Below are 14,895 nucleotides of genomic sequence, written 5' to 3'. Positions count from 1 at the left end.
CAAACTTATATTTTGAATATGTCTTTGTCATTAATAATTTTATAAAATTAAAATAAAATTGATTATAGGAAAAATATAAAAATGATATAGAGATAAGATAAAAATAATACATAGTTTTATGAATTCTAATTTTTATGTGTAAAGGCTATTTAAAAAGTAAGGTAACCATGTATATGAAATGTTTAACGGTCCAGGATTCTTTCTTTAATTGTAACCAATTCAGGAAGTCTTATAGTTCGGAAGCCATGCATACAACGATAATGTATATTTTGTATGTTCTTCACAATATTATTTCTATTTAAGGACAAAAGTGCTAGTTAAAAGACATAAGCTATTAAGAAGAAGAAGAAGAAAATATGAAAGGAAATAATTTAAATATTTGTATTGTATCGACATATTTCCTGAAAATGAAATCTTTAAGTTTTACGTCCCACAGTTATGACGATTAGGCTAAAGGAGACGGTGATGATGAGAGATGAGACAAATGCTGGAATGAAGAAAGTAGGAGGTAACGGGAAAACCCCGAGTAAACCCACGAGCACGGTGTTAGTCCACCACAAAGTCCACACGGCGCGAGCTGGGATCGAACCAGGGACCCCAACCACCGGAGGTGACGACATATTTATTGTTTTGGTTGCTATGACGACCTGTTTATCTCGTTGATAGAGTAACTAAGAAATATAGAACGAAGAACCATCTTGTAAAAATTGAATGTTCATTATTTTAATTTCATGGTGATACATTTTTAATTTAATACGACATGGTGATTGGAGAGATTTATATGATACTAATAAATGTATAGAAAGAAAGTAGAAAGAAAATCTTGTCGAAAGATTACAAGAATTACGTGATTGGAGCGAAGCTTCTCTTTACTGGACTTAGGCCTTTGTTGCCTCCGAGATGCCTGGATCATTCTCAACCAAACACGACATGGTGATTGGAGAGATTTATATGATACTAGTAAATGTATAGAAAGAAAGTAGAAAGAAAATCTTGTCGAAAGATTACAAGAATTACGTGATTGGAGCGAAGCTTCTCTTTACTGGACTTAGGCCTTCGTTGCCTCCGAGATGCCTGGATCATTCTCAACCAAACACGACATGGTGATTGGAGAGATTTATATGATACTAGTAAATGTATAGAAAGAAAGTAGAAAGAAAATCTTGTCGAAAGATTACAAGAATTACGTGATTGGAGCGAAGCTTCTCTTTACTGGACTTAGGCCTTCGCTGCCTCCGAGATGCCTGGATCATTCTCAACCAAACATGACATGGTGATTGGAGAGAGCGATCGGACATACCACTGAGAAATAATCACCAAAAAACGCCACCACCTGTGATTTCTACTACCTTTATTTCAATAATAGAAAATGGTATATGACCAGGGCCGGCCCTAGGCAATTTGCCGCCCCGCGCAATGGGATCATTTGCCGCCCCCTTTCTCCAGAAAAAAACAAATCTTAAAAGCCTCGATTTTAAGTATGCTACCCCATCATGAACAACGAAGGGAAGGGAAAGTGCACTCGTACTCAGAAAAGCCTAAACACCACAAATACAATTTTCTTATGCCTGTTTTTTCTTTAAATCATAATCTATTATGTTAGTGAAAGATAAAGTAAATATACCTGCAGAGGAAAGATGGTAATCCTTTTTATAGAATTCAATATCAAGCTTCAATCTCAATATATCAGTTTACAATTCCAATGCAACTAGCTCTTTATCTTTATTTCTTGATTTTCCTTCAACATTTGTTAACATTTAAAAACCTTGTTTCCACCTTTAATGATAAGGAACTTGTTTGTGACAAAGACAAGACTAGTTTTCATATCAAAACTCTGCTAAATAACTAAATGGAACAGGTGTTTGCTACTATTCGTGAATTGAGTTCTTGCATTTGACAACAATCAAGCAATTCATGCCGGGATTTGTTTAACCTTTGTTTTAGCAATGTCCATGTGACAAACTAATCCGACCTAATCATGATTTATGAATGTAGTATTCAAATAGGTCAGCTTAGTGAATTTAAACTATTATTATCATGAAGTCTATTTCCAACAAGAAATATTTGTTTTAAATAATATAGTTACGATAGATTTTGCTGCCCCCTGCAAATGCATGTGTTGCATATACGGTAGAGCCGACTCTGAATACGACATAATAACTACCGTTAGTCACCGTCACCCGTTACCATGTTAACGGACTAACTCCACTGGCCAACTCGACCGAGATAGTTGTTCTACCTATGTATTGAAAAATTGGCTTCCGTTCAGGAGTTGACGTGTGGAGTAAGGACATACTACCATTACAATATTACAAGTCCTATTAAATGATTTTAAGGTTCAAAGTGGTCTGGTGTCTTCTAAATAGTTGAAAAGTGACCAAAAGCACATCAAAACGTGACCAAAATCTCATCAAAAAATAACTTTAAACCTTGATGCCAAATTTGGGCTTAAATTTAACTTTACATTTTTTTTTTTTCAATCAAAATAGGGCCGGCTGGATCACAGCTAAAGTACACAATGTTTGAACAAGTTAAGATTAAAAATTATTTTACTTAAGTTTGTCAGCTAATTAAAAAATTGGATTACTTGTGTTTAGAGGTTCATTATTAATTACATACTTTCCACGGTTTTGTATTTCAACTTTGATCTCGGGGGGGGGGGGGGAGGCCAAATTTCTATATTTTCTAGATTACCATTAACTGGTAATAAAATTTTATCTTGTATAATTGGTTTGGTACCACACGATTGGTAAACATTGGTATGGTTTCTACCAACATTCCACATACAATGAAAAGTCAACTGTAAACAGGTAATATACGTCATTCTCCTTTAACACAATAAGATCAAAGCAAATAATGTGAATTATGTTTATACAATTATTATGAACTTTTAAATTAAATTACAAATGTTAACTAAAAATACAGTTGCATACAAAATGCTTATACAGGGTGGAAGGTAACTCCACCGACAAACTTTGGGAGGTGATTCCTTATATGAAATGAAAGGAAAAAGTTCTTATAAACATATTCCCACCCTATTCGTAGAAGTAGAAGAAGAAACAACACAAATTATTTTTTAAAAAACATAAAAAATTGACTTTGCGCGGTCCTGGGAACCCTTGCAGTCACCCTACGCTGACAAACTGATGCTAATGAGTAGGCCAGATACTTGTGACAATAATAATAATAATAATAATAATAAAAAAGTGGTAGCCATTGCTGCAATACAATACCATTTTTAAGGGTGTACTACAAAAGGGGGAGGAATGGTCCCTCAAAACCTGATGGAAAAAGAAAAAAACGAACTTCACCCTCCCCCTGTCAGCTGTGGTCCCCCCCCCCCATATGCATAGATTGCATACTGAAGAGCTTCCTCCCTCAGTATATATTGGTAGCAAATCATCTTTCTAGCTTAATTAGCTATAAGTCGTAAAAATAGATGTAATTTACATCAAAACACCGAAACTCCAAAAACTTTGTACTACCCTACTCTCCCATATAAAGCAAGTACAAATGTATTTAGGATATAATTATGTAGTGGCCTACTTCACTGTTTCACATACCAATTTTTATGAGTGTACCCCCAAGGGGGAGAAAGACCCCAAAAAGTTTGTTGAAAAAAAAAAACGACCTTTGCGCTCCTCCCCCGGCCACATACATATAAATGTACACCGGTGGAAAGCTGCATCCTTCAGGAATACATTGGTATAAAAATCATCTTTTTGCCTTAATTAGTGCCTGAGCTATTAAGGTTTAAAGCCCCGACGCAAATGTGTCAATGGACGTTTAAAGGTTAATGAAGATGAATTAAAAAAAAAAAAAAAGTGTTTCTAATAAGAAAAGAATGTTTTCTTACCGCTTCCTGTGTATATCCCATCACTCTTGGGACTGGAATGTTCAATCGATATCGTATCTAATCTATCTTCTGTTCCTTCAGGCGCTTTCCGTTGGAATGGAACAATTTGGTTCTCCTCTGTTTGCACTGAGATTTCTCCCACGGAGTCCCTTCTCATGTATGGATACGTTGGATGAGAAACTTCGACTTCAGTGCTGGCAGGTACAGGTTCTTGTTTAGGAACTTTCTCCGGCTCTGTAGACTCCCCGGACGACTCGTAACCCTACACAATAAACAAATAACTACAGAAACACAGACAGGAAAATCTGAGAGGAGACATGTTTAATGTATTCATCAAATTTCTTACTTCTAAATCGATTCTGCTTACGTTATAAAAATTAACAATGAAATGAAATGAAATCTTTAGTTTTACGTCCCACGATTATGCCGGTTAGGCTAAATGAAACGGTGATGAGGAGAAATGAATGAAATGATGGAATGAAGAAAGTGGGAGGAAACGGGAGAACCCCGAGAAAACCCACGAGCACGGTGTTTGTCCACCACAAAGTCCACACGGCGCGAGCTGGGATCAAACCAGAGACCCCAAGCACCGGTGGTGAACGCTCTACCACTGAGCCACCGCGACCCCAAAAATTAACAATGTTCACAGTCAAATCAATTATTAAATTCAGTTCATTTACACTGATGTAATTATTAACACTAACAAAAATTTGTTCCAATGAATTGCTGGAACTAAATAATTCCAAGGTGCTTACATTCATTCCCGCACAGCCTTAATACGAAAAGTAACTATTAGTAGTTTCAAAACTCTAAAAGACATTCTATTATTATTCTATTATTGGATAGTGTACGACGGTATATAAAATAAAGTTCGTAAAATCACCTAGAAGAAATTTACTCTGGAGAACTCTGACACCACGATGGTATTAGTCCTTCTCTACGTGGTCAACCTGCCTAGAGACACATTTACGCCAGTGGTTCTTCACTTTCCATAAACCAATTTTGTAAAAGTCTGTTGTTTGGCTTTGAAACCACAGTTCGACCTTAGAAATGACGTCATCCCAAATGTCAAAATGGCGTCCTCTGAGTGGACGCTTCATTTCTGGGAAGAGAAAGAAAACACTTGGTGCTAGGTCCGGTAAGTATGGGGGTGGGGCAATATTTCATATCCTAATTCCTCTGCTTTCATCATGGATGCATGGGCGGAATGAGCTGGTCATTCTCTGCCAACAGCAGATCTTATTTTGTAACAATTCCACGACGTTTCTCCTTTAATTCTTCTCGTAACTTAATTAGGCAGGATGTCTATGGGTCACGAAAGTCACGAAAAAGTCACAAAATCAGAAAACGGTCATGAAAAGTCAAGAAAAAGTCACGAAATTTACCTTTTGGGAGGACACGATTTTTCTTATTTGTACAAAATGTAAGTACAGACTGGATTTTTTTCCATAAAAAATTGGAATTCACCAAAAATGTCTATGGTCGGCTTTAACGCTACATCACAAGCAAAGCACGCTTCTATTGCATGCATGAAAATTCGGCCTACTTCGCACCCAAATTCGCTCTTGAGAATGTCACGAAATTTTCTGGTTTGGTAAAGAAAAGGTCTCGAAAAAGTCACGAAATTTCATTTTGGAATTTTAGTAAACACCCTGTTAGGATATGGGAATAAGGATAGTTTGCCTCTGTGCTACGTAATCTATCAATGATGACCCCTTCACAGTCCCAGAAAACGAATAGCACCACCTTGCAACAGACTTCTGCACTTGTATTTGTTGGGGGTGGGGAAGAAAATGTGTTTTCATTGTTTGCTCATTTTCTTTGTTTCTGGGTCATACAGATAAACCCAACTTTTGTCCATTGTCACTCGTCTGCCGAAAAGGAATCCCTTCATGTACCCCACAACGATTCAACATTTATATTGCAGCGTCTTCGCAATTTCTCTTCTGGAATGGTATGAGCAGTCGTGGCACTCACCGAGTTGACACTTTCTCAAGATGGAGCTAATTGTGAATAACATTACAGGCAGACCTACTGTATAACTCATATCTATTGCACACGTAATACTTTCAATGGTTATCCTCCTGTCTTCCATTATGATTTCGACTTTCTCCGTCAAGGTGGCATCATCAGTGAAAATGGTCTTCCAAATCTAGAGGCGGCTATTGCACCAACTTTTTGCTACCTTCTAGTAAATGGATAATTTTTTAATAAATATTTGAAGAATTGTACAAATACTGATGTATTATACTAAATTTAAACTACTAATTTGGATTTACTAGTAATAAAAATAATGCTTTTAATGTCCATTCATTACAAATCTTAACACTACGCTACTGAAAATATAACCCTAACTGCTCGTGTAGTGGCCAGCACGTGAACTTTTGATGCAGGTAGTCCCGGCTTAGATTTCCGGTAGGAGAGCATTAAAATTTCAATCAATTATGGTAGTTCGGATTCCAATTTAATTATAAGTCTATGTCTTATACAGGGTGTTTCAAAATAACACCGACAATGCTTGGGAGGTGATTCCTAACAACACCAAGATAAGACGAAGGATGCACAAATGCTTCCTTTCAGAGTTATACGCTGTTGAAAACGTAGAAAAATGAAGTTTAAAGGTCCACAGCTCCAAAACTATGAGACCTACCATAGTCGGGTAAGAACTTCGCTTAGGAACTAATATGTGCGCTATCCAAAAATACACGTTTCAGAATTCTAAGATATTCACGCAACAATTTTTATAGAGGCCGTTTGGCTACGGGCATATAATTTGAAGTACTCACCAATTATCTCTATAAAAATTATTGCAGAATTACCGCAGGGTTCTGAAACATGAATATTTGGTTAGGCCTCATACTAGCTCCTAAATAAAGTCTTGACCCAACTACGGTAGGTTCCATAGTATTGGAGCTATGGACATTTAAAGTTGATTTTTTCATGTTTTCGGCAGCCTATAACAGCGAAAGGAAGCGTGCACCCAGATTGGTTTATACATTTTGTCTTATCTTAATGTCAGGAATCACTCCCAAACATTGTCGGTGTTGTTTTAAAATACCCTGTATAACCTCAGTGCTGAAAAAGAACACTAAATTTCAACAAAGAAACTGCTGGAAATAAGTATCGAATACGCGTCCCGGATCTAGTTTCAGTTGAAAAGTGGGGACGATTTTTTACGTACCTCGTTTCGAAACTCGATAATATATCAGTACCAAATACATATTACAGATACTTTTAATCGCAAAGGAGATATGTGACTGTTTGCTCTGTCATTTTGTTTAGCTACAGACCTTTATAAGTTCTTCAATTAGTTGATTCCACACAAAGAACGAAAACACTAACCTCTTGAGCCTTGAGCCTAAGCCTCGCTTCCTCCATCGCCTCCTTCTTGGACGTTAACGTCTTATCTCGGATCGAAGTCCGACGAACGGATTGCGTCCGAGTATTTGACTGCGACCGCCTCACTCTTCGCCTCTGGGCCTCCTGCATGCGCTTCGTTTCTTGTTCACTTCGCAACTGGACTATACGTTCACGCAATTCGGGATCTTCACAAATATCTGGAATGTTATTTCGACATTAGTTAGAAACTGTCACTTAAATAGATTCACAATTTATAGTTTTATTTTTATTCAATGTGAATGTATCGATTACTAAAATCCAGCAATACTATTTCTGTAGTAGCGGATTTACATGTCTTGTCTACATCATATTAACGAAAAGAGTTATTCGCCATTTTTCAACACCATCCAATATTTCATAAATTTTTACATTAAAATTACTATATTACAAAAATATTTATAACAAAAGTCAGTTGAGTGGGATGGAGATCTTCACCAGAAGATATAAAACCTTAACTGTAATTAAGAAGGAAAGAAAGAAAGAAAGAAGAAGATAACGAAGGATAAACTGCATTCAACTCTTTTAGGAGAAATGACAAATCTCTTAAATTCCGAAGTCCCATCAAGATGAGATTTGGAAGTCCAATGAACATATCAGATATACAGGGTGGTCCACAAGTCTGGAAACACCAAAATATAAGGCAGAATGTTAAAAGATTGCAAAAATAACACTGTAGGTTAATAGTACAGGTGAGGGAGAAACTTCCAGGATATGTGCTGTTGATGGCTGCCTCCTTGAAATGCCACAAATGGCATTTACTTCTATCGGTGACTAATCACTAATGAATACTTTCGCGAGACATTATTATTATTTAAAAGTACATAGTATTCGTAATTTTAGCTATTGTTTAAATCTTAAAATCTACTGTATATGCATTTTCCTAATTATCTATTTATTACAGAAATGAATAGTGCACATAACACAATGAATCCACTGACTCACCTTGTAACCAGATCTTTGAAACCCTTCGGCTACGACCTTTAACTTGCGTACAAATGTTCTCATCGAACTTTAAGCTTTGGATAAATCAGTTTTGCGAAATGCAAACTCCACGGGGAGAAAGTGATAGTAAAAAGCCTTTTTCGCCGTTCACCAATTTCTAAAAGGCGCAGAACTTTAAATGTTCATGAACTCTAGGCTAAGAAAATTAAAATTTTGTACAATGTTGAACCCTAAACTGAAAATAGAACAGAAATTTACGAAATGCGACTTCCAAGGTAAAAGCAAGCTTGGGGATGTTTTTGCCGTCTGCCAAATCTCGGAAACCAAATATACACAAGAACAACAAACAAGAAAAGAAATATAAAGCGTATCATGATAAAGTTTCACAAAGCTATTCTGTAATTTGACTGGTTACTATAGCATTTACTGTATTGATCACAATAAGAATACATATTAGAAAGAACATGATGCAATTACAGAAGATAAAACGCTCACCTGAAGGGGTTTCGTCGTGTTTTGTTCTTGCATTCAAATCAGCACCATTTTGTACGAGCATTTCCAAAACTTCCAACTGAAAATAAAAGAGCTAATTAACTTAGATTCTTCCACCTACCTAAAATAATAGAATATTCATTTAAACGAAGTACTTTTGAAAAATGTAGGATGTAGCCTCCTAAAAAGATCCTAACTATCTGATTACCGTAACTAGCTGTCTTGAGCATTTTCTCCTAGGATTACCTGTAACTTGTCGGTATGAGTAATGTATAGAGACACTTATCAAAGTAATGTGAAAAACTTACAGATTGATGTAGCGATGGACCACTTTTCGCCTTGAGAGTAGCTTTGATGCGGCGTGGAATGGAGTCACAGAGATCGTGAAAGGTAGTAAGTGCAATTACATAATGTGGCTTGAAATGCATCACTCAGTTCGGTAGAAGATGATGGAAGCGGAAATCTGAGCCGGATTCGTATCTCCAAATCGGATCATAGATGTTCAATTAACTGGAGATCCGAGAGCTCCTTCGTGGCTAAGCGGTTAGCGTACGCGCCTTTGGTGTGGGAGATCCGGGTTCGATTCCCGGCGGGAGCTCATGTGGTTCGGATTCCACGTTAATCAGTAGGTCCACGTCTCATATAGCCTCGCTGCTGAACGGGACGTTAAACTCAAAATCAACTCAACTTGAGATCCGAGAACTGGGCGGGTATCCTACTTCATTCCAGTGTTCCTCAAACCACACAGCAACAGCTCCAGCTATGTCAATGGGCGCATTATCACTCTGGAATATGGCGTCATTGCTCGTAAACAACATCTGAACTATAGAAAGCATATGGTCTCCTAGAGTGGCAACATAATCACAGGCAGTGACGAGACCGGTCAGCATCAGCACGGTAAATCAGGACATTACAGCGTACAGCATCACAGAGCAGCCGTTATGTTTCACGGTTGGACGGAAACATTACGACCATATTCTCTGGGCTTCCGCCACACAAGGGCCCGTGGTTTGAAATGAGGTGAACGATGACTCATCCAGTCATTAGTTGCCCATTTGCATGTTCCCGGTGGCACCATGCTAAAGTCTTATGACCTTTATCAGCGGTTTCGCTCTGCAACCTGATCCAGTCTGTCCATTTCATGTGTGGATTATCACTGTCAACACAGGCTGTGGGAAAGGCTACTTGAGTTCCTCCGTCGCATGACGGTTCTAAGAGATAATGTGCTTTAATGCTCGGCGGGACCTGTCATTGAGGGTTTTCTTCTGATAAGTGTCCCTCTTCATCGATGTAGTTTTGCCGTAAATTTTGCAGGCTATATTAAACTTGGACACTGTCCCATCTAACACATTTGACAGTTTTGTCACGCTGGCACAATATAAATGAGTGCCAACAATTTTCCCTCTCAGCCATTTCATGTGAAATAAACCAAACTTTCAGACGAAAAAAAAAAAAAAAAAAAAAAAAAAAACTCGTCGTCTCAGAATTTGATGAAACTTTGTGTACATGTTGGCCTCTATGAAAGATGATCAGGCATCAAATTGTAGACCTGTACCCTCTGAAGTTTTAGAGTAGTGGCTGGTAAAGAAAATAGACAAACTTGAAGTTTTTTTGTACAATCCTGTTAGCTTCAATTGGTCATATCTCCCTGTAAATATTGAGCTAGAGGGAAAAATAGTATACCATTTTGAAGAGGAAAGAATAGGCTACAAGATGTGTCACGAATATTTATTTGAAAATCAAATATCATTTTCCGAGAAATTCCAGCAAAAATTTTGTATCAGTGATATCTCAGAAAGTGCCCATTTGATTTCCTTGAAATTAGGTTCCAAGGTAGCCCCATATGTCCGGCATAAGTGTGCCAAATGTAAACTTGGGCCAAGAATGGGCCTGGAGTCTCCAATAATTTTCGTGTGACCAGGGTCGGAAGACACACCTGGGGTGCTTTTTTTTTTTTTTTTCATCAGTCTTAATGTGTGCCTCCGTAACTACTCACTCCAATCCTATGATTATGTGCGGGGCGCGGTTGAGCAAGTAAAGAACCGCACTCCCTGTAACACCAAGATCCAACTGACCGACACGATTTGGGCGGCGTTTGAGGTTGTCTCTCAGAAGACCGTGCCAGGTTTCAGAGCCCCTCGAAGCAGTTCTGGATGCTGACGTTTCCTTTCTTGATTGATTACTATTTTCATTGTTGTTGTATTTATGCCACTTTAATATGTTTCCAGCCATATTAGTTTCATACCATTTTGTATATACCATATGGCTATCTAGATTTTTAGTTTTTTTTAATGCATTTTTAAGTTGTTTACTAAAATTTCAAAAAGGTAGTGGGGAACATACTGAGAATCCTTAAGTAAGTGAATAAATAAATAACCCTTTTAAATTTTATACACTTTCAGTCAAGGAGCTACAGCATCATCCCTATATATGCTAGGGTCATGGTTCGTACATCATTCTCTTTAGAATAGAACTGCCTTTCAAAACGTACCACTCATATACATGATGGAGATATATATATATATCCATCATGTATTTGAGGAGATATTGCGAAGGGATGTCGTGGGTTCTGCGGAAAATCGCGAAGGAATTTTTGTTTTAAAAAATCCATTTTGTACTTTTTTTGCCCTTCTGGACCCCCTTCTGCCCTTATGTTTTAACGCAGAGATCTGAAAAATACTAAGGAGTGCACTAAGGGGTAAATGAGTGTGCAAAATTTTAATCTTCTAGGTGCAAAAGTAAGCCTACCAAAAAATAATAAAAACAGGCATAAACAAACAAAAGAAAAAAAAGTTAAAATATGATGTCATCACACCCTATATCTCGCCGTAAAGACATGAAACCATACGTAACGTATTCTACAATGCCTGCAGGATTGAAAAAACAAAAAGTAAAAAGTTTTATTCGTTCTTTTTTAGTCGAATAATGAAGACACTACCCAATATACTACAAATAGTATATATGTAATTTCTGTCACAGCCGTACATCTTATTAGTATATTTTTCGTTTTTTTTTTCTTTAATTAAATATTATGTGATTGTTGTTGTTGGTTAATTATATTTAATTATGCCATGGGATGATAAAAGGACGGCCAATCTCCCCTTCTTAATTGAGAAAGTACCAATTATTTATATTGTATATATATATATATATATATATATATGTGTGTGTGTGTGTGTGTGTTTCGTTTATTTCATCTGTTCAATAATTATTAAATCAGTATATATAATTGAATTACACACCAGTGTATCGAATACTCTTCCTTTCTTTGTAAATGAGAATATGGAGTGCCAAGTGTCGATAAGTATAGTCTTATGATTTTTAAACCGTAATCGAACCTTCAGTTCCTACACGGTTCCCATTAGTAAACATACAAAATGTAATTAAACAGTTGGGAGACTACAATAGTTCATTACCTTAACGTCAGCGGTTCGACTTCCAGGTGCATTCAGGCCGATCAATAAAAGATTTCAATTTATGGTATAAGAAATGCCAATATGTATATTTATTTATTTGCAGTGAAGGTTAGTTTTCAAAGCGGGTTCTTACATTCTTAAGTTCATTTTTGATTGTTAAGCATTTTCAAAATACAATGAAATTTGTATCTTTTAAGTTCAATGACAACTAATTACTTAATGCACAAAAAAAGTAATATTATAAAATAATATGATGCAAGAGTAACTCTTTGGTTGTACCAACAAAAAATCCGGTTTGATTCAGTTTTTAGGTACATGGCTTACAAGGTTTTACAGTAGAAATGTTGTATTAACTTCCAAGGCAGACGCTAGCGAAAATTTTAGTTCTGGTCTTCTAGTAAAACAAAAAAGCCGTTAAAAGCAACATCATTTAATATTAATGCAAATGATTGATTCATTTCAATTAATGAATTTAAAAGTCTCTCAAAAATGAATATAGTAATAGTAATAACATAAATTATAGACCTATAGCACGGTGCATTCTACTTAGGCATTAAATGAGCAAAATTAAGAAAACTAATGTCCGATTAATTAAAATGATCTCTAACTACCCCTTTTGCTAAACAAGAAACAAGCGCAACGATATTTAGAGTTGCGTCATAGTTATGGTCGTCTCATTAAAAAAAAAAAAAAAAAAAAAAAAATACAGCACCATTATAGTCCCTTTAAAAGAAAAAGATAAAATTTACATAAACTATAAACGTCAAAGTTTTGTTACCTTGAAGCGAAAACTAACTTCTATTAAGGCCTGCATTGTTAAAATATGTATTACAATTGTAGTTTGCAATATAGTTTTGCAACAGCATTCATCATTACGAATGCTATTTAAACGGCATATTACCACAAAAAAAGAATAATAAATACCGCCCTATTTATTATTTTAACAAAGTATTTAACTAGTGAATTAAAACTACTGGTAACAGTAAAAAGAAAATCGCCGTTCTATTTGCAGTGAATACATCTAGGCTATACACTATTATGAAATTGCGTTCCAGTTGGTTAGAAACTTATAAATATCTTAGGTAACTATATCAAGTTAAAATTCCTCTCTAAATTAGTAAAATTGAAATTGCCTTTTCTTAAAATAAACTTGATTACATTATAGTATTTAAAGGAGATTAAATAACACTAGCCTGCGAATTTTAACTTTTAGATCATTGCATGAAGTATAGTATGCCACGTTTCATATTTCGGGTGTACCGAATTCAGAAGAAAAATCGGTTTAGTCATTGCACATCAGGTTTTCTTGCAAATTGCATATCAGCATTGCCAATGAAAGAAAAAAAGAAGCAATGTTTATGGATAAGCATTGACTATAAAACAGTAAGACTCGAAAGCAAGCAAACGTAAACTCCATACTGTTTTTGAATTTGTGCTCTCATCTGCGCCATTTTAAAGGAGGAATTACGCACCCATGGGTCATGACATGCCGCACAAAAAATCCACACAAGTGGGTTTTACGCCTCTTCCCTGAGAAAACGTTTTGTCGCGACTCGTTTGTGACTAGTGGCAGAATCTTCTCTCTGCAACAACCAGCACTAGTCTGCAAGCATCTTACAATTCCACTTTCCTTGATAAGACGTTCGAGTTCCTTGAGGTCCTGATGAAATTTATCTCCTTGTTCCTCACTCACGACTCCAAGATTGTCTGGAAAATAGTCCAAATGGGAAAACAGCATATGCACTTTCAAACTCATGTTACAACCCAATTCTTTACAACACAGTAGCATTCTTTCCACCATGTCTTTATAGTTTGGATCCTTTCTGTTGCCAAGAAAGTTTTTCGCTACATCTCGGAAAGCTTGCCATGCTGAACGCTCGTTCTGATTCATGACATTTTCAAAATTTGCGTCACCAAAAAGTTTCCTAATATATGGCCTTCGAAGACGCCCTCTTTAATTTTTGCATTACTGATTCCAGGAAATTTTTGACACAGATATTTGAAGCACTCACCTTCGGTATCTAGAGCCGTTACAAATTGCTTCATTAAGCCAAGCTTAATGTGAAGGGGAGGTAACAGTATATCATGTGCATTAACAAGACTTGCACGTTGTAAGTTTTTCGAACCAACATTCCACTGCCTATCTGGTCATTCCTTTGAGTCTAGTGGACTGCCCTTGCCCATTGTCCCACTCACACAGAAAACATAGGAATTTGGTATAGCCTGACTATTGACCCAACAGAAGACCGATGACCTTAAAATTTGCACATATTTGCCATTGATGTTCGTGGTACTTTATCTTGTTCAACATCAAATCAAGATTTTCGTAACTTTCTCTCATGACAACAGAATATGCAACTGGAATGGATGCTAACTTGTTTCCGTTTTGTAGGAGTACACACTTCAAACTCCGCTTGGAAGCATCGATGAAAAGTCTCCATTGGAATCGATCATGGTCAGGCGATCCTAATTCTAGTATTAACTCCGGAATGTTGTTGCAAAATACTATATTATCTTCTGTAGAAAAGAAAGCAGCAAATTCTTGTTCACGATGCTTGTACCAATAGTACGTCGTCTCAGGCATCAACAGGATTCTCTCCTTTAGTCGTGACCCCAGTAGTTCGGCAGATTTCTTTGTGAGACCAAGGTCACGAATTAAATAATTTAAACCACTCTGTTCGAAAAGTATAGGCTCTGTTGATTCTTGTGGGTCAAAGTCCGAATCATCATTGTTGTAACTAGGAGATTCGGAAGAGGCTTCGTTTAATTGGTCTGGTGGCTGTCGAACAG

General features: G+C 36.6%; 1 protein-coding gene across 4 annotated transcripts in view; it reads right to left on the bottom strand.

Moving 5' to 3' along the window:
• Positions 1–14,895, bottom strand: part of MYPT-75D (Myosin phosphatase targeting subunit 75D) — a 63,817-nt gene that overhangs the window by 17,030 nt on the left and 31,892 nt on the right. For all 4 annotated transcript variants that reach the window (XM_081745971.1, XM_081745970.1, XM_081745972.1 and 1 more), the window contains exons 7-9: positions 8,693–8,768; positions 7,199–7,413; positions 3,857–4,118 (exon numbers count right to left, since the gene is read on the bottom strand). In XM_081745971.1, coding sequence (XP_081602097.1) covers positions 3,857–4,118; positions 7,199–7,413; positions 8,693–8,768 — 553 coding nt within the window. The remainder of the gene's footprint in view (positions 1–3,856; positions 4,119–7,198; positions 7,414–8,692; positions 8,769–14,895) is intronic.

The sequence above is a fragment of the Thermobia domestica genome, chromosome 18 (assembly GCF_964235325.1).
Source record: "Thermobia domestica chromosome 18, izTheDome1.hap1.1, whole genome shotgun sequence".
Lineage (NCBI taxonomy): Eukaryota > Metazoa > Arthropoda > Insecta > Zygentoma > Lepismatidae > Thermobia > Thermobia domestica.
This window is presented reverse-complemented; position numbering and strand designations above follow the sequence as displayed.